Source organism: Lacerta agilis, chromosome 9, assembly GCF_009819535.1.
Source record: "Lacerta agilis isolate rLacAgi1 chromosome 9, rLacAgi1.pri, whole genome shotgun sequence".
Lineage (NCBI taxonomy): Eukaryota > Metazoa > Chordata > Lepidosauria > Squamata > Lacertidae > Lacerta > Lacerta agilis.
The window spans coordinates 65,398,980-65,419,269 of NC_046320.1; the positions used below are offsets into that span (position 1 = coordinate 65,398,980).

At 48.3% G+C, this 20,290-nt stretch overlaps 1 protein-coding gene across 1 annotated transcript in view; it reads right to left on the bottom strand.

Moving 5' to 3' along the window:
• Window positions 1–20,290, bottom strand: part of ADAMTS3 (ADAM metallopeptidase with thrombospondin type 1 motif 3) — a 134,220-nt gene that overhangs the window by 71,554 nt on the left and 42,376 nt on the right. Inside the window, exon 4 of the mRNA XM_033159580.1 lies at window positions 17,138–17,294. Within this exon, the coding sequence (XP_033015471.1) occupies window positions 17,138–17,294 (157 nt within the window). The remainder of the gene's footprint in view (window positions 1–17,137; window positions 17,295–20,290) is intronic.

Consider the following 20,290-nt stretch of genomic DNA (forward strand, 5'->3'; position numbering starts at 1 on the left):
TAAACCACTCTGAGAACCGTAGTGCCATGATGGGAATAGGCAGTATCCTAACAACTCTGAGTGCCCTTAGCAAACTACCCTTCTCAGGATACTTTGGGGCAGAGGTTTTCAACCTTTTTGAGTCCACAGCTTCCTGGACCAACTACAGTGGTACCTCGGGTTACGAACTCAATTCGTTCCAGAGGTCCGTTCTTAACCCGAAACCATTCTTAACCTGAGGCGCGCTTTCGCTATGGGGCCTCCCGCTGCCACTGTGCCACTCAGGGCCGTCTTAAGCCTATCCCGCGCCGTGGTTCAACGATCCCTCCGGCGCCCCCCCCACCCAAGCTTGGGACGTCCATTTTCACTCACGGACCCTTCACAGAGCTCCTGCATCTTCATCTGCTGCAAAGCAGGCAGCAGCCCGCCAGGTGCAGCCCCCCCTTTCCCCCATTGGTAAACAGCCTTCTCGTAAGGTGCAGTGGGCAAGATCTACCACACACCCAAAAAGCGGGGCGAAACCAGAAAATGGCGAGCTGACCTCCTTGGCTGGCTGCTCGGGCAGCTGAAAGCTCAGCACGGCCGCCTCGCCTTGGCCGGATCCGCCTCAAACCACCTTTCCCGCTCACCCTCAAAATCGCCTTGGTTTGAGGAAGGGAGGGGGGGAAACTACGGCCACCAGGGAGACCTTCTCAGCGACCCACTCTCCATCAGGGTAAAAGACAGAGAGGAGGAAGCGCGCAGGCGAAAGGAAGAGATCACCCGTGGGGGGGGGAGAGAAACCAAAAATCACACACACACTTTCTTCTTGGGTTGTTGGAAAACAGTCCCCCCCCCCGTGATTCCTGTTTCACTCCGGGATGAGCAGCGCGCGGCTGCCTTCCCCGTGAGCCATTGTTTTTACTGTGCCGCCTTTCACTCCCCGCGGAAAAGTGGCCCCGAGTTGGGAGGCGCCGTTCCCAGATGAGTTTGCCACCAGGATCTCTGGAGCGAGTCCTCCTCCGGGGGTGCCCTCTCCGCCGCCTCCCGCGCTTGCCGCCTCTCGGAGGGGTGGGCAAGCGGGGGATGAGGGGTGTGGCGCTGGAGCGGCGCGGGGCTCTGCGCCCTTCCAGTGCTCCCGGGAGCGGCATGGGCGGCAGCGGCTGCACCACCGGCGCGCGAGCGCCTGGCCGACAGCCCGCCTGTGGGGGTGGGGCCGGGTTGGGGAGGGGGCGCTCGGTATGCCGGCGGGCTCGCAGGGGCGCCCCTGGGGGGCCCGGCGCCCTGGCGCGCCGCGCCACTAGCCCCTATGAATGAGACGGCCCTGGTGCCACTGCCGATTTCTGTTCTTATCCTGGGGCAAAGTTCTCAACTTGAGGTACTACTTCCGGGTTAGCAGAGTTTGTAACCCGAGGCACCACTGTACATAGAATCATTGTTGTTGTTCAGTCGTTCAGTCATGTCCGACTCTTCGTGACCCCATGGACCAGAGCAGGCCAGGCACGCCTATCCTTCACTGCCTCTCGCAGTTTGGCCAAACTCATGTTAGTAGCTTCAAGAACACTGTCCAACCATCTCATCCTCTGTCGTCCCCTTCTCCTTGTGCCCTCCATCTTTCCCAACATCAGGGTCTTTTCTAGGGAGTCTTCTCTTCTCATGAGGTGGCCAAATTACTGGAGCCTCAACTTCAGGATCTGTCCTTCTAGTGAGCACTCAGGGCTGATTTCTTTGAGAATGGATAGGTTTGATCTTCTTGCAGTCCATGGGACTCTCAAGAGTCTCCTCCAGCACCATAATTCAAATGCATCAATTCTTCAGCGATCACCCTTCTTTATGGTCCAGCTCTCACTTCCGTACATTACTACTGGGAATCATAGAATCATAGAATCATAGAGTTGGAAGAGACCACAAGGGCCATCCAGTCCAACCCCCTGTCAAGCAGGAAACACCATCAAAGCATTCCCAACAGATGGCTGTCAAGCCTCTGCTTAAAGACCTCCAAAGAAGGAGACTCCACCACACTCCTTGGTAGCAAATTCCACTGCAGCACCCCTGTGGGGCTCAGGTGCCCATTATGTCACCCCTTGCCTGCCGAGCTGGCAGCCTCTGACCCTTTTTCCAAAAACCCTTCCTTGAGGAGTGTCCCCTCAGCCTCCTTTCCTCTCTCCACTCCTTGGGTGTCCTCCGGGCAGCTGCTGCTGCTGTCCCTGGTCTCTGAGCTGTCCCCCGCCCCAGCCCTAAAGAGAGGTGCTTCCTAGAGGCACCATTTCCTGTAGAGCTTGTAGCCAGGGCTGCTGCAATGAACAGCTGTGCAAGCCTTCGGGAGGCAGAGATGTCAGAGGGCATCGGAGGAGGGAGAGAAGGAAAAAGGGACAGAGGCCAGTGTTGCCCACAGCACCCCTGATCATCATTCAAGGCACCCCAGGGTGCCACGGTACCGTGGTTGAAAACCACTGCTCTGGGGAAAGGCCATGAGTGTTCAAAGTGGCATCACTACTGCTTTAAATGTATGGTGTGAATGTGGCCAATGCTTACCCCTCTGAGAAAAGCAACACAAATCAACACCACTGTAAGCAACAGGAGACTGATATCTTTTATCTCTGGAAAGATGCAATGAGCACTTCCTCTTCCAACCAAAATTGCAAAACCGAGCCTTCTGAGTGCACATACACAAACATGTGCATACTCACATACTTGAAATACTTGAAAATTAGGCAATGAGACATCCCTGATAACAAGAACTCTTTCAGCAGAGAGAGAGAGAGAGAGACGGAGAGAGGTGGGTCACGGTCTGAGATCTGGCTGATGCACTCTGGTAGAATTTACGCACATCGACAAGCTTTTAAAAGCATGCCCAGCAGAACTGGAGTCCGCTGGGAACCATTCCCCAAATGCACATCATGTTCTCACATGAGTCATTTCCGGGAGTTTTCGCAGGGCCTTTGGTTACCAGGTGCTGTGATATCACACTCAAGAGGAACATCTCCCCTGCACATGGGCATACGGGCAGGGGGTCGCGAGGATGGGGACCTCTGACGGAATAATTCCCGGAGACAGCTGACATCGATCGTGGGCTAGGCAGGAAATCAATTCCCACAGAGGAATACATGCAGGAAAGATTACAGGGAAAGGAAATATCTGCATGGTTTCCACCCAAAGGATATGTGAGTAGGAGATGAAAAGTGAGATGCTCAAATAGGAACTGGGAAGCTGCCTTATACTGAATCAGACCCATTGGTCCATATCGTTCAGTAACTCTCCAGGGTTTCACGAAGGAAGTATTTTCCAGATTCTAATTCGTATTCCCCCACATTGGACAGTGGAACACTGAACACTGGAAACTGCCTTAAACTGGGCCAAACCATTGGCCCATCTAGCTCCATATTGCCTCTATAGGATTTCAGACAGGGTTCTGATCCAGCCCTCCCTGGAGATGCTGGGGACTGAACCTGGGATCTTCCACATGGAAAGAAGATGCTCTAAAACTGAGCAACACCCAGTGGTAGGAACACCCCTTATGCATATCGGGGAGTTGCAAGGTCACACAGTCTATTTCCATCCCACACAAACCTACTGCAGGCCGCACGCTTGGTGAAAATGAGACCCTGGTGCATAGAGCTTAATCCACATGAAAGGGGATCCAGATTAGCCGAATATCCCTCTCATGAGGAGGAGCTCTATCTGCATACATCCCATAGCTCAGTGGTAGAGCACCTGCTTTGCATGCAGAAGGTCCCAGGTTCAATCCCCACCATGGTCAGGAAGTAGTGGGAGTGACACCACCTTCCTGAAACCCTGGAGAGCTGCTGCCAGTTAGTGTTGACAATACTGAGCTAGATGGACCAGTGGTTAGACGTGGTATATAATCAAGGGACAGCTGTTCCCAAGGGGTTGGACTAGATGACCCTCAGGGTCCCTTCCAAATGATTCTATGATATCAGTATGCACATAAAGCAGCTTGAGGTGTCTGTCAAATGCAGGGGAGGCAGGACTAGTGGGTGTGTAAGTAGGTGGGGCTACCTTGCATGAGACTCTTAATCTCAGGGTTGTGGGTTCAATCCCTCAGCGTGCAAAAATATTCCTGCATTGCAAAGGGGTTGGGCTAGATGACCCTTGGGGTCCCTTCCAACTATGATTCTATGAGATCATGGCTGCAAGGTACCCATAATTCCTGGATTTAGTAAGTGTTAGAATTTAATGTTTGGAGAATTAAACTGGAAATCAGACTCTTAACAGCTGGATTCAGCTTCCCGTGTCAGGAGATCACCTGAGAGATAGGCCATTAACAGAGAACAAAGACACGGAGATGGGTCATCAATACAGCAGAGACTCTGCCATTCAGCAGATGGGTGAAGCCAGTGGTGTAGCGTGGGTTGCCAGAACCAAGGGCTGCACAGAGGGGGTCAGTACATGGGAGAGAAACAGACAGAGTATACATGTGCATTCAACTGCCTAATGGCATCCGTGTCACCCAGGAGATAAGAAGAGTTGTTCTGTTGTCTGGATAGATAACTTCCTGGTTCACACGGAGAAGCTGTTTTCAATGGAGCCTGGCAATGGAAGCACACAGCTGTACTGAGGCAGCACCGGGTGTTGAAATTTTGCACCCCTAACAGTGTTGCGCCCGGAGCAATCGGCCCTGTGCCCTGCCCCTCATGCTACGCCACTGGAGCCCCGCCCTGAGCTCTGAGATTTTTTTAGTCAGAAGACAGTGCCAGAGTTTTTGTTAGGAGGAAGTTTTGGGGTTTCAGTTTGCCGTGGCATGATTGAGGGAGAGTGGTGTCAGTTTGTTCAACGCAGCAAGCTGCTGAGAGAGGCTAAAGCACAAAGTGAGCTGCCTGTTCGAATCGGAGGCTGTAGCAATGGGAGAAATGGGACCCTCTTGAAGTGTGATTCTGGGAGCCCCTCCATCAAAGGCTTAGGTTGTATATGTGTGAAAATAAACCATATATCATAAAGACACCACAGTCTCTGCTGCACCTCATTTCCAAAGCAAACATGAACACAGGATAAATGCCTGGACCCCCCAGAATCTTGCACCACTCAGAGATTGGGGGTGGTTATGTAACAATACAGGCTTGAATAAGAATGGAATATCACAAGAAAGACTTTCGAAAAAGGTTGCAGGCAGCTATTCTTCTCTGCTTATCCCAACGCAGTAACTCAAAGAAGCACAGAATTTCTTAAACCCTTCTGCAGCTATAAGAAGAAGAAATGCAAACCTCAGCTGAAATTAAATGATTACTATTATTATTTTTAAATCCCGCACTTTGACAAAGTTCCAGTCCTTGCAGGGAAGGGAAATATGCAGTCAACTTCTTTAGTGATCCTGTCATCTTCACTGGCGACACAAAGCCTGCTTTTGGATGCCTTCTGCTGTATGCAAATATTTGCATGTGGAAAAATTAAAGTGAGAAACCACAAAATACTACCCAGCTTGTGGAAACGAAGTCTCTTCTCCTTTTTTGGCACCAGATTAGTTTCTGCCCACAAATCACTCTGCCTTGGAAAGAGCAAAATCCCAAATATTCCAGTGATCTGAGAATGGGTTTGTGTGTGTGTGTGTACATACACTAGAGATGAATTATGTAGGTTTCTGATTTTTTTTAATACACATACATGTCAGTTTCACATGTGTTCATACTTCTGTGCCATCCCACTTACGTGTTATTCTCTGAAATACTTTTAAAAACTACCCCTTCAAAAAATCATTCTTAAATGGGCATTTGGTCACAAAACAGAATAAGTTCAAATATGTATCTCAGTGTACGCATTTCTAAAAAAAAAATATCTTGCCTTAAAATGCACTTTTTAAAATGTGCAATTTTGGTACTTTTTTGAGCCGAAAACTACCACAACATTCAGAGAATTGCAAAAGCAGAAGGATAAATTACATTGGGACCAATGAAGTTCCATAACCCCGGAAGGTTGGCCCTTTAAGTACCATAGTTCTCAGAAAAGGGGGTGCAGCCTAGGAAAGGTAGACCAGAGACAGAGGCTCGAAAGATCTCAGTCTATCTGTAGTCCGTGCCCTGTAGGTGCCTCTGCAACACCGAAACAGGGCAGTCCCCCTTGGACCTCCCTCCATCCTAAGCCCACATGTGTTTGGGTGAATGAGTGTTTTGCAAAAGGAGCAAGCAAGTCACACAATTGTACTGTCGAAACAAAATAGGAAATTCTTTCCAGTAGCACCTTAGAGACCAACTGAGTTTGTTCTTGGTATGAGCTTTCGTGTGCATGCACACTTCTTCCTCTTCCAAAACCCTAACAATTTTCTTTCTTTCTTTTAAAAAAAAGTGGAGTACTAACTTTGCATCCTTATTTGCTGAAGTTAAACTGATGCTGAAGGAAATTGAGAGCGCAGCCCAGCGTGTTGGCTGAAACCGCCCCTTCTCTCACGTCGCACTTTCTAGGCAAAATACTTTCCGCAACTTCCAAGAACAAGGTAGCCCAGTGTGACCTCTGAGAGGCTCTCTGCTCTGATTTCAGGCAGGCACTCCCTGCTTGGACCCCTGGTTTTGTTTGCTGGCCGGTTTGTGTGCCCAGGTTCAACAGACCTGGAAAATCTCTTTGCAAAGCAGAATGCCTCGATGTGCCCGCAGGAGAGAGCGAGAGAGTCGTACACATTCTCGACAATTCCCCTCGCACGGAGAACTTGGCCTGCCACAGATATGCTCCTTGCTTATGACTCACTACCCCTGTTTGTTTGGAACACTTCCCTATTTATTTATGAAACAGGGCTGCCCAGTACTTTTGGCTCTGGCTCCTGGCCTGCAGGGAAGGAAATTTCCCTCGAGGACTCTTGTTCCCTTACGTGCGGCGTCAGGCAGGCATGTGGAGAGGCATTTTGCTTCAGACGCTGTGCTCTCCTCTGTTCCCCCTCGCCAGAATGAACTTGCCTGGCTTTCTAGCCCTGGTCCGAGCCCTGGGGATCTTTCCAGTGAAAGCTACTGTGTGGTTACAGTGGTACCAGTATCCCTTCCCTCTTCCTCTTTCTTTGGAGGGCTTACAGTCTTATTACAGCCCTAGACAAAATGGGAAGGTGTCACCCACGGCACCACCTGCACAGACCCTCCAAGTATATCCCTATTTTCCAGGGACAATCCCAGATTTGCAGAAGCCATCCCAGTTTTTGATTTGATCCCAGAATGTCCCACTTTTCCTTAAAGGTAAAGGTAAAGGGACCCCTGACCGTTAAGTCCAGTTGCGAACGACTCTGGGGTTGCAGCGCTCATCTCGCTCTATAGGCCGAGGGAGCTGGTATTTGTATGCAGACAGCTTCCGGGTCATGTGGCCAACATATCTAAGCTGCTTCTGGCGAACCAGAGCAGCACACGGAAACGCCGTTTACCTTCCCGCTGGAGCAGTACCTATTTATCTACTTGCACTTTGATGGAGTTATGCAACCCCCAAGCCAAGGAGATAAGTAACTAACACCTTTTAGAAGTCACCTGAAGGCAGCTATGTATAGGGAAGGTTTATAATGTTTAATTTCATTATGTTTTTATATATGTTGAAAACTGCCCAGAGTGGCTGGGGCAACCCAATCAGATGGGCGGCATATTGTTGTTGTTGTTGTTGTTGTTGTTGTTGTTGTTGTTGTTGGAATAGGGTGTCCCTATTTTCATTGGATAAATGTTGGAGGGTATGCCTGCCCCCCACTGCTTGCTGCCCATGCCCAAACCTCGCTTTCTGGGGTGGTGCGGCTTCCGGATTTTCCCTGTGCTCTTCGGATATTTTGCCAGAACCCAAAAGCTGCCACAGTCACTTCTTCTCGCTTTGAGAGGGCGCCCACAAAAGGGCACCCCGTGGATTCTGCCACTTGTGGTGGAAGCCTCAGTTCGCTTTACGGATTGTATTTATTTGTTGAACTATTAGATTCCTATTCTGGCAGGGTTGCAATATTCCCCAAAGTGACAATCCAGACAAAGTTGTCGAGCTGCAAACTGGCGGGGAGGGTTTGCCCTGCCAGGCACTGGAAGTGCCCGGGGGGTGGGGGCTTTTTCTGGTGCTGGATGCCAAGCGAGGTGGAGCCTCAGCCTTCCGGTGTGGGGAAGATGGAACAGTGGAGGAAGGGCAAGCAGGCTGGCTGGCTGCGCATGCGTGCGTGTCTGTGCACAAGTCCAATGAGAGCCTGCGATGCTTCTCCTGCACACCAGTTCCTGGTACACTCTCAGACACACTGTCTGTCAGCAGAGGAGGAGAAGGGGGCAGAGGTGGAGCGGTGCACATGCTGTGCACTCAGGGGGCAGGGCTAGCATCCCAGGGGGCGCTGTGACAATGTCACTCCCCCTCAGGGATGACAACCGGGGCAGACTGCATCCAACGCATCCCCTTCCTCCACCAGTGGAAGGAGGAGGCTTGGCCTAGCGAGACACAGTTAGTGGAGGGTGTTGCTGTCCCCCACTACACACAGACACACCTCTCTCTATAGCAATGTGCAAGGAGTTCTATGTTGGGGGCCTCCGCTGATATGCACACTAGAGCTGGGAGGGAAGCGGTGGCTACTGGAAAGGTGCCCCAGCCAGTGTGGTGTAGTGGTTAAGAGCGGTAGACTCGTAATCTGGGGAACCGGGTTCGTGTCTCCACTCCTCCACATGCAGCTGCTGGGTGACCTTGGGCTAGTCACACTTCTCTGAAGTCTCTCAGCCCCACTCACCTCACAGAGTGTTTGTTGTGGGGGAGGAAGGGAAAGGAGAATGTGAGCCGCTTTGAGACTCCTTCGGGTAGTGATAAAGCGGGATATCAAATCCAAACTCTTCTTCTCTTCTTCTTCTCTTGCAGGGCCCTCCCAGCCTTCGCTGCTGGCCACGAGGTCAGCTTGGAAACCTCTCCTTGTCACTGGAGAGATGACAAGGGAGAACAGCCAGCACTCACCTCAACAAGGCCGTGTCTGCACACTGGAGCAAGGGATGCTGCTGCGGTTTCTGCTCTTTCCTCCAGAAAAGAAAACCGCAGCAGTCACTTGAATCATGCACTGCTATTGTTTTGAGAAACATGATATCGGTTGAGACTGTCTGGGGGCTTTTTTATTTTCAAATCATTTAAAAAAAAAACACCTATATTTAAATATTTTTAACAAGGTTTTCCTGGAAATTTAAAATCATATTTAAATCTCTCTCGCCCCGCCCCCACCCCCCAGTTTTTCCTGGACATTTTGCCAATTTGGCAAAAATCCGCCCAGATGCCATTTTGTCAGTCTGATCCCCGGATGTGTCAGGGGAAAACCGGGATGTATAGCAGTCCTATATTCCGCCCTTCATCCAGAGATCTCAGGGCCGGTTCTGTCTGGAACCATCATTATTCATTTCTCAACAAAACACATTTTCGACTAGTCTTTTGGAAGGGGCTGGCCTGAGGTAGGCAGCTGTAAATGGCTTGGGGGGGGGGTTCATCTGCTATGGTGCCGAGAGGCCTTGTTGATACCGTACATTTCTGTTTGATGTTTGAAGTGGCTTTCGGTGGAGTTTTGATTGTTGTAGTAATCCACAGCTTTGCATAGTAAGCAGAGGGCTGTTCTGCTCCACTTTGGTGCTGAGCTGAGAGGAAAAAGACTTCAGCAGAGGCATGGATTAAAAGAAGAGTGGGTGGTGCGGTTTCAAGTCAACGTGTGTGTGTGTGTGTGTGTGTGTGTGTGACTGCCAGAGAGAGAGAGAGAAACACACAGAGAGAGAAACAGAGAGAGAGAAATGTATATCTGTCTGCTTTTGTCTCTGTTTCTCTCTCTCTCTTTACCTGCAAGCAAATTCTGGCTATGGCCAATTTTGCTTTGGCAAATCGGGTTCTACCATGAGTAAGAGCACGTGTTGCGATCGGGACCTGGCAAGACACATTCCCTTCCTGTGGGGGTGGGGCCGGTAGCCGGCCTTAGTAGCTAATGGTCAGTCAGGAGTTGCTGGGCAAAAGTTAATGTTGCAACTTGTGATGGACAGCTTAGCGTCCTATTTAAGCCTCAGCACGTAGGGCGTTCCTTCTCTTGGCTTCGGCTGCTGATCACCCATCCCGCCCCCCCTTTTTTCTTAGGCTTCTGCGTTGACTTTGCTCTGCCTGTCATGGGGTCGTCTGCTTTGCAGGGGCCCAGTAGGAATTTGTCCATCTGGCCGATTGGCTGTGCCTTTTGGTTTTGCCTACTGCAGTAGCAACTTGTCACAACTTGTAAGGTTGGCGGTTAGGCATTGGTTCCTGTGTGGATTGCTGGATTGGGCGCTGCCCATCCAGAATCAGGTTGATGCTGGGAATTCCGTTAAAGGAATCCGGCGACTCTTATGCTTTGTCCGATGCCCCCGGTAGGGGTTAGGGCCATAAGCCGAGTCCCCGGGACCATTGAGGAAGAGGGACGCGTTGCTGCCCCCCCGTCCTTAACTCTCCTCAGTCGCATTCTCCCAATCGCTGGTTCTAGGCCAGCCTCTGTCCCGGTGTGACAGTAGTCTGAACCAATGCCTACGCAACCACTCACCGAATTTGTATTTAAATAAAGTTGTGGCCCTAAATTATTTGCCAAAAACCCAAACCAAAAATCTGTCTCCTGTGTCAAGTCAATGGGGGGTGGATTGAGGTCCTCGATACGCAACACCCATCCCTAGAAAGTGGCCCCTAGAGGGTTGTGTAACAGCAAATGTGGCCCTCACCCCCCCCCAAGTAAATAACACCATGACTAATTAAAAACAAACAAACCTGCATTAGTTGAGCACTCAACAATCCATACAGCTGCCTTTCCTTGCAAAATGTAAAGCAGGATTTCCCAAACTTGGGTCTCCAGCTGTTTTGGGACTACAACTCCCATCATCCCTTGCTAGCAAGACCAGTGGTCAGGGATGATGGGAACTCTGATGTAAAGGATCTAGATGACTCAGAGCTATTTGAAGCAATCAGTATTGCTGCAACACTGAGAGTGGTATTCCCCGCTAGTCCTACTGAGAGTAGATCCAATGGGGCCGGGGGGGGGGGTCGCTCCGTGTTCCATGTCTGGGGGGATACAAGAAGGCACCCCGCAGGGTGCTTGCCCTGCCATCCCAGCCCGGACACGGCGACATGAACAGCCATCGCACCACCGCAGCCGCATGTGGAGGATCCTGTTTGTGGCTGCAGCTGCAAGCAGAGGATCTCGCCACTGTCCTTACGGCATTCGAGCGGCGCCAGCAACTAAATGCTACATACAATGCATGTGCTGTACGTAGTGACGCCGCCCATGCGCTGTACATAGCGGTTTGCCACCGGCACCGCTAGAGCGCCGTACGGACAGCAGTGGGATCCCTCCCAGCCTCCCTCCCTCCCCGGCTCGCTGGAAGCGGCTCCTGCTTTGCCGCTTTACACAGAGCCGGGGGGGGGCAGACGGGAGCCACAGCTCCCCCTCCCTCTCTCCCCGGCTCGCTGTAAAGTGGGAAAGCAGGAGTCGCTTACATTGAGCCGGGGGCCCCCATCCCAACCTCCCTTCCTCCCTGACTCACTGCAAGCGGCTCCCACTTTGCCGCTTTACAGCAAGCCGGGGAGGGAGAGAGGGGGGTGGACATGTGCCATGGCTCCCGAGAGGACGAGCTGCACAGCTTTGCCAGCGCCCCGTCAATGCAGCATAGCTCCCCCCTTCCCCCGACGGCTTGGGGTACTTGGTAGTCGTGTGGGTGGGGGCGCAGAGGCATAGGAAGGGGGGCGGACCACCCCTGGGTGTCATTGCTGAGGGGGTGACATTCGGCGCCCACCTGCGACTCCCAAGCCTACCCCGAGCTGTCAATGTGTGGGGGTTGACAAAAAAAATTCCGCGCCGGGTACCACCTGGGCTTGCTACGCCTCTGAGTAGATCCACTGAAGTTAACTGAAAGAATAAGCTAGATTCATCAGTTTTAATGGGGCTTGGCTGAGGAGGACTTAGGTGAATGCCGCCCTGGTTACAATCCCTACCCCTCCCCAACTCCACCTTAATCAGCGTTAAAATTCCAAAGTGTGCTCAATCTGTTCTCGGCAATGATAAGAATGAGGTGGGAAGCCCACATCTGCTAGAAGTAATCAACCTTCAGGTCTGTAAATGGATTGGCAAGATGCCTCCCACACACTCTCCCTCGGGTGACTTGGCTTCCTTAATTACAATGCCCGTTACGGCTAAGCCAATCGCACAGCACTCCACCTTTATAAATAACAACCTTCTTAGACTGGATTTGTCCTCCAGACTCCTCAAGAGCCCAATGTAAGTTAAGTGTCTAATGACCAGGAGGGAGGGAGGAAATAGAAGTTTCAGTCCTGAGAGTGGTGCGCCATGGAAGTGTCTTTGATTTGTAAAAGCCCCGTGGTCTTGGGCAGGTGGATCTGAGAACTGTACATTTATTCAATTGCCCTAAGCATCTACCATTACTCAAAGCAGACCCTCCAAGTGTCCCTATTTTCCAGGGATAGTCTCAGATTTACAGATGCTGTCCCGGTTTCTGAATTGATCCCAGAATATCCCACTTTTCCTTAGGACATCCCTATTCTCATTGGATAATGTTGGAAAGTATGATAGCAAGTCCCTATTGTCATCGGAAGATATGGAGTTATGCGACCCTCCGATGCAAAGAGATGTTACTACTGTATGTAACATTTAGAAGACATCTGAAGGCAACCCTGCATAGGGAATTTTTTTTAAATGTTTTATTATGTTTTTATGCTTTTATATATGTTTGAAGCTGCTGAGAGTGGGTGGGGTATAATAATAATAATAATAATAATAATAATAATAATAATAATAATAATAATAATAATAATAATAATTTCTTTGTACCCCGCCCGCCCATCTGGCTGGGTCTCCCCAGCCACTCTGAGTGGCTTCCAACAAAGATTATAAATACATTAAAACATCAATCATTAAAAACTTCCCTAACCAGGGCTTCCTTCAGGTGTCTTCTAAATGTCTGGTGGTTGTTTATTTCCTTGACCTGTGATGGGAGGGCGTTCCACAGGGCGGTCGCCACTACCGAGAAGGCCCTCTGCCTGGTTCCCTGTAGCTTTGCTTCTCGCAGTGAGGGAACCACCAGAAGGCCCTCAGCGCTGGATCTCAGTGTCCGGGCAGAACAATGGGGGTGGAGACGCTCCTTCAGGTATACTGGGCCAAGGCCGTTTATATAAATATCATATAAAGATGATGATGATGATGGATATCCCTATTTTCATTGGAGAAATATTGGAGGGTGTGTCAAAGCAGAGTTGCTGGCTCCTAAGTGGAAAAACGGGTCCCTTCTGCCTTAGGAACATAAGAACCTTCTTGGATCAAGTCAAAGGTCCACAAAGTCTTGAATCCTGTTCTCATAGTGGCCAACTGAATGCCTTGTGGAGAGGCCACAGGCAGGACTGCAGCAACACTCTACCCATGAAATTCCAGGTATTCAGGAAAATGGCTTTCCTCTGACAGTGGAGGAAAAGCATAGCCATTGTTGCTAATAGCCACTGATAGCCCTACCCTCCATGAATTCGTCTAATCCTCTTTTAAAGACATCAGAGTGGATGCCCATACTTCAGTGAAGGCCAGGAGAAAGTCCCGTGTGGTTAACTTCTCCCACTGGGGTGGGAGAGTCCTGTTCAGAAAATGTAGGCAGCCAGGGAGGCTGCAAAGTGCTGGAGAAAGATTTAATTGAAAGAAAAAGGTGCACACCATGCTTGGCTACTTTGCAACAATAAAATAAGCTCCAAGCACCACATCCACCCAAATTCTAAATAAATGCTAAGGTGCCCTGAAAATGAGCCACATCATAGTAATACTTCTATTAATACATTGATGATGATGATAATGATGATGATGATGATAATAATAATAATAATAATAATAATAATAATGATGATGATGATGTTTCCGTATTCAACACATCTATACTACCCTGTTTCTCCTAAAATAAGACATAGCCATAAAATAAGCCATAGCAGGATTTCTATGCATTTGCGAAATATAAGCCGTTCCCCAAAAATAAGCCATACCCCGAAAATAAGCCATAGTGACGTGGTACCTCCCATTAAAACAGCCTGGAGAGGCGTGGCTATGCAGCGTACCGATGCGACATGGTTAAAATAAGACATCCCCTGAAAATAAGCCATACTTAGTTTTGTTGAGCAAAAAAATATATAAGACGGTGTCTTATTTTAGGAGAAACACGGTATGGAGCCATGTTAGTAACCCAGGGAATAATTAAATATAGAAGAGAATCATTTGTTATATTATTTACATCCATTGGAATGCACTCTTGAGAGCTTCCAACCATCTTTGAGAGAACTCATTGTTTGTTTACGAACCACTTGGCTTCTCAAGTATCTATATAATTTTTGAAAAGAGGGAGGGGGGAAAAGATATTGCTGAATAGTATGGACAATAACTGTTTTAAGGTGGGTCAACCGCATTCCGCTTGCCTGCAGACATATCCAGACAAAACAATTACTCCGAAAGAGTGATGTGCTCAGACAGTAAATAATGTTAAAATCTCAGTTTTATCCCCTAGTTTATCTGTAAGTGGAAATGGAAATGAAATATAGGGCATTAAGAAAAGTCAGTGAGAGAAAGAAGCTGAACGGGTCACTGTGCTTGCACAGAGTACCGGTACTTCAGGTGTTGCTGAACTATTTCAGCCTGTGGGCACATTTTTGAAATTTGAGTGAGTGCCATGGGCACCACTGCTCTGCACACTTCACCCCACTTCCCAGATAAGCCCTCTTCCCAAGAGACGGTATATGCTCACATTTTGTTTTCTCGTGGGATCTGGGTAAAAGTACTGATCAGAGCTTTGAAAAAGTGCATTGAGGTGAAAGAGGACATGAGAAAGAGCATCACTTTCCCAACTTCATGTACTTTTCATGGGACAGAAGATAACTGCCCTCAACACCTCCTGACTGCGGTGGCAGTGTTGGGCAGGTAAGAGATGTTACAGGCACCAGGGGAAAACCTCAGGTGTTCCACTGCACCCACAGGCATCACAGTAGTGACCACATTAGTAATCTCTGGGGCATAAATATGAGATTTGGCATCTTTTGCTCTTTCTCAAGCCCTTCACTGGATTCTCATGGGAGAATTGACCATAGTCAGGGCAGGCCCAGTGTCCCACTTGGTAGAATGAGTAGTAAGGCCCCCAAACTCAGTTGGCTTGCCTCAATTTTTCGTAAGCGAGTTAAGCAGGGGGCACAACACCATTTGAAGTAAGCAAGACATTACCACCCAAAGACGTCCCCCACCTAAGAACATTGTCCAGAGTCTAAAATTACATAACTGCACTGCTGATTGACCATGAACTACAAGTCCCTGTAATCAAATTGTGATATATCATAGACCACTGACTCAATTAATTTCACAGTTCAGCTCTAAAAAACAACAGCTATTTCCTGAGGTCTTAAGGGGAAATTCCCCGTGGTGGTTCAGTGCATAGCTAGTATCACATTATCTATCCCCATCACCACTATCAAAAAAAAATCCCAGCCAACAGGGGTAGCCAAATTAGAGCTTTCTAGTTGCTGCTGAACTCACATCAGCCCCAGCCAGCATGGCCAATGGTCAGAGATGATGGAAGTTGTAGTCCATTGACTTTTGGAGAGCACACAACTTCCATTATCCTCAGTGTTGTTGGACACAACTTCCACCACCTGTGACTATTGGCCATGCTGCCTGGGGGTGATGGAAATTGCAGTCCAACAACATCTGGTGGGTACCACATAGTCTACCACTGCAAGAGAACATCACAAGAAGCCCCAAAGCAGGGTTTGAAGGTGACAGCGCTTCTCCACAGAAGGCCACCAGCAACTGGTATTCCGCAACACACTATTGCTTAAACATGGAAGCTCCATGCAGATGAAGCTATCATCCTTGAGTTTAACACATCATTTCCTTTCTCGTTAAATGTCAGTATCGTAGGTCAACACTGAATTTTTCGAAGGTTTTCAGTGCACACAATTTATTCTGCATCACCTTCGACAGTCACATGCAACTCAATCCTACTTGAACCAAACTCAACAAGCAGTTTGTATCACTGTGTGAATCCAGTCCCAAAAGAGTATTTTAGGTTTTTAATGCTCAGGATCTGCAAAAAAATAGTAACCCAATCAACAACAACCAAATCAAAACCTACACCGCTGTTGCTGCTGATCTTCTACAGTGTTTTTTTTTTAATTAAATTTCCACAGTTAATACGGTATATGAAACCCTCGAAATTTTGAGCGACTTATTCAAAGCTATCTACCTGTCTCCCTGCAAAAAGATAAAACAAAGAAATGTTCGTGGTGACAGTGGCCATGTACAGACATAACACTAAATCTTTACGAGCCTAGCCCAAACTTTTTGTGTCCAGGGCGGCTGTTTACCAGCTCCATCTGGTATGCTGACTGAGACTCTACCTGTTTATGCACTGTCTCACCAGAGTGGTGCACGCTCTGGTTATCTCCCACTTGGACTACTGCAATGCACTCCACATGGGGCTACCTTTGAAGATGACTCGGAAGCTACAGTGGTACCTCGGGTTAAGTACTTAATTCGTTCCGGAGGTCCGTCCTTAACCTGAAGCGTACTTAACCTGAAGCACCACTTTAGCTAATGGGACCTCCTGCTGCCGCTGTGCCGCCAGAGCACGATTTCTATTCTTGAGCAAAGTTCTTAAACTGAAGCATACTTAACCTGAAGCGTACTTAACCCGAGGTACCACTGTACAATTAATCCAGAATGTGGCTGCCAGACTGGTGACTGGGAGCGGCCGCCAGGACCATAAAACGCCGGTCCTAAAAGATCTACATTGGTACCCAGTACGTTTCCAAGTACAATTCAAAATGCTGTTCATAAGATTGTGTTTCCACATTCGATTAACCAGATGTTGTGGCATTGCCCAAACCCTGATAAACTGTGGTTAATCTGAATTATGGTTTGTTTGAAATAAGCCAATTTCACACAGCTGGCTTGCTTCAACAAAATATACATAAGATTAGCCACAATTCTGATTTCTGATACAACCCTAAACTGTAGTTAATATAGGAAATGTCAGTTTCACATAATGGTTTATGAAGCTGGCTAGCTTCAACACAATATACTTAAGATTGACCACAATTTAAAGTTCTGATGGAATGCTAAACTATGGTTAATCAAAACTGGAGAATGAAAACTTCTAACATGGGATGGGGAGTGGAAGCATGCGAGGCGACAGGGATGCTAGCCTTTTGTGATCAGCCCCAATGCAGTCAGCGAATGCAGAAATACCTTCACTGAGGATGTCAGGGAGTATATCTCCTGGATCTTGTGCAATGGCCGACCTCCTATAGACCATGTGACTCCTCCCTCTCTCTTCATCCATTTGTTTCCCTTTCTCCAATGGCTCAATGAAATATTCATCTTCACCCACTTTGATCATTCCAGCCTAGGGAGAGAGAGAGAGGAAAAGAAGTAAGAAGACACCAATATGTGAGGAATCCGTCTTGCAGATTTGTCATGATAATAAATTGTCGTTGGGATCATTCAATTGTCAACCACTGCACATAGTACAAAACAGGGGGTGAGGAACCTAACCTTATGCTTGGATGAGAGGTACAGAAATCCTGTTTGAATTGCTCTGCAGAGGGGTGTGGAAATGTTAAGGAACAAACACAAGTTGGAGAGTGTGTATCTACAAACTGGCAATCAACTGCCTCCCTGTAGGGCTCCAATTGGAGGTCACCACACTGGCTACTCCTGAACTATTGGCTCTGGCCTTGCATGTAGAAAGTCTCGAGTTCAATCCCCGGCTTTTCCAGGTACGGTTGGGACAAAAATCCTGAAATCCTATACGGGCAATATGGAGCTAGATGAAGCAGTGGTTTGGCCCAGTTTAAGGCAGCTTCCAATTGTTAGGATTTCCTACACACGAGTAGGATCCTGGCAGAGACACATGCCCGACTGGCATGTTCTCTTCCTCCTGGTCAAACGTTTGGGAGCTTCAAAAACTTTCTTCAGCCCGAACATCACAGCGACTAATGCCAAAAAGCATTAGCACGCTTACGGGTCCGCAGAGTGTGCACAGTCGTATAACACAGTGTTTTTCAACCACTGTTCCGTGGCACACTAGTGTGCCGCGAGATGTTGCCTGGTGTGCCGTGGGAAAATTACTTTATATATAGTCAATATAGGCACAGAGTCAATTTTTTTAACATTTTCTAATGGTGGTGTGCCTCGTGATTTTTTTCATGAAACGAGTGTGCCTTTGCCCAAAAAGGTTGAAAAACACTGGTATAACATAACTCAGCAACTCAGTATTTTGGCTAATCTACTTTTATTTACATATAAAAACACACGGAGCATTGCAACATGGCTCCCTCTCTCTCTAGCATCAGACAGCAAAGAGAAAGGACAAAGGACAATAGTCCCACTTCACGGAACACAGTAACACAAACATCCTGTCTCCGTCACTTCCCACCCTGTGGAATGAAAATGTACACCATCATGTGACAGATAACAATCCCATGACTGCAGACATGGGGAATGAATCTCCAACACCAATGTCCAGTGTTTTAATGCCCAATGCTATGGGGGAATAAGAATTTGAATCTGGATCTTCCTACTCCTGATCCATCATGAAAACCACACTGTCTTGAACAGTCCGGGGGGGAGGGGGCAACAGCAGCAGCTCCATGGGAGAGGGGAGCTAATAAATTAAACAGCAATGAGAAATTGCAGAGAGACACTGCAGAATCATGTGGGGTCTATTGCCTAATTGGAATGCTTAGGACCACCGTTTAAAAGTTATTCAACACCACTACAAAGTTGTGGTTACTTAGAACATCTCTGCCCCAAAGCCATCCAAATGTCGGCCGTGGTGAGAGAAGGCAGTGGGGGAAAGGGCAGTAAAAGGAGAAGCACATCCTAGCCAGGTAAAAAGACCACTCAAGGAAAGCAGGGCCACTAGAGGGTTTAGCAGGGTGAGGGAAGTGCCCTGGGGAGATTTCTGAGGGCCAGATAGAGAGGCTTGCAGGGCCACATTCAATTCCCCAGCCCTAGTCTATAGGATCGGAGGAATAGCTCCTCAACTACTTGGTTGCTGGAAGTGAGAACATGTAAACTTCTGTGGCTGAAGAGCCAAGTCTCTAACTTTGCCTTTGGCTGTATTACTGTTATCTATTTACCATAGAGTAAGCCTCATTACTCATAGGGCTTGCTGATCAGAAGGTCGGCGGTTTAAACCCCCACAACGGGGTGAGCTCTCATTGTTCAGTCCCCGCTCCTGCCCACCTAGCAGTTCAAAAGCAAGTCAAAGTGCAAGTAGATAAATAGGGACCGCTCCAGCGGGAAGGTAAACGGTGTTTCCGTGCGCTGCTCTGGTTTGCCAGAAGCAGCTTTGTCATGCTGGCCACATGACCTGGAAGCTGTCTGCGGACAAACGCCAGCTCCCTTGGCCTATAGAGCGAGATGAGCGCCGCAACCCCAGAGTCGGACACGACTGGACCTGATGGTCAGGGTTCCCTTTACCTTTACCTTTAACCCTCATTGAATGCTGTGTATCCACCCCCACTTTGTACTCCTTTCCAGGGCTGGATTTCGGTTTGATGAGGCCCTAAGCTACTGAAGGTAATTAAAGGCCCTTTAAATGTGATATTTTAGGGAACAGGGTAGCAGGTGGGGCCCATTACTTACATCATAGGAGCCTACACAACACAAAACACTGTTGCTGTACGTTGGTTTTATTTTATTTGTTTTTTATCTTACATTTTGGAAATGTACATCCAAGTGTTGTTGTTTTTCCTTTATTTTATTGGGGGGGGGGGGTAACTAAGCTATAGCTTGTTTAGCTTTTACATAAATCCGGCACTGCTCCTTTCAAGGAAAGAAGTCAGGGATTGGAATATTCCGTATAATGATCTGTTTCGATCATTCTTGCTCCTTGAAAAGTTTTGTGGGGTTTTTTTAGGCTAGTATGCAGCTCCATCAAAACACGCAAGGCATTCTTAAGGCAGGAATCAGCTGGCAGTGGTTCTCCGGGATCACTGGCACAAGCATTTCCCAAATCTGCTACAGAAGATCCTTTTCATTGGGTTATGGGAGAACCGAAGTGCAATGAAGAGCATCTACCCGGCCTCTGAATGGGTCCTTTCCTCAACAATAACCACTGAGATATTTAAGTTCAAATAAGTCCATTTCGGGATCACACCCTCATTTTTCCCTTTCCGTATGTATGGCCAAGAAGCATTATTAGCTTGGCCAACCTAGCAGCCTCCTGGCAAGTGAATGGATTGCTTTCTTGCCATTTGAAATGGAGGGGAGGGGAACAGAGAGAGTTTGTGCCTACAGTTGCTATGCTCATGACGTAAGATTCTATCTTGGCACTCCCACGTTTGTTTAAATATCCCATTTTCAATGCTTTCAGCTTGGAAGTATTCAAAGGAA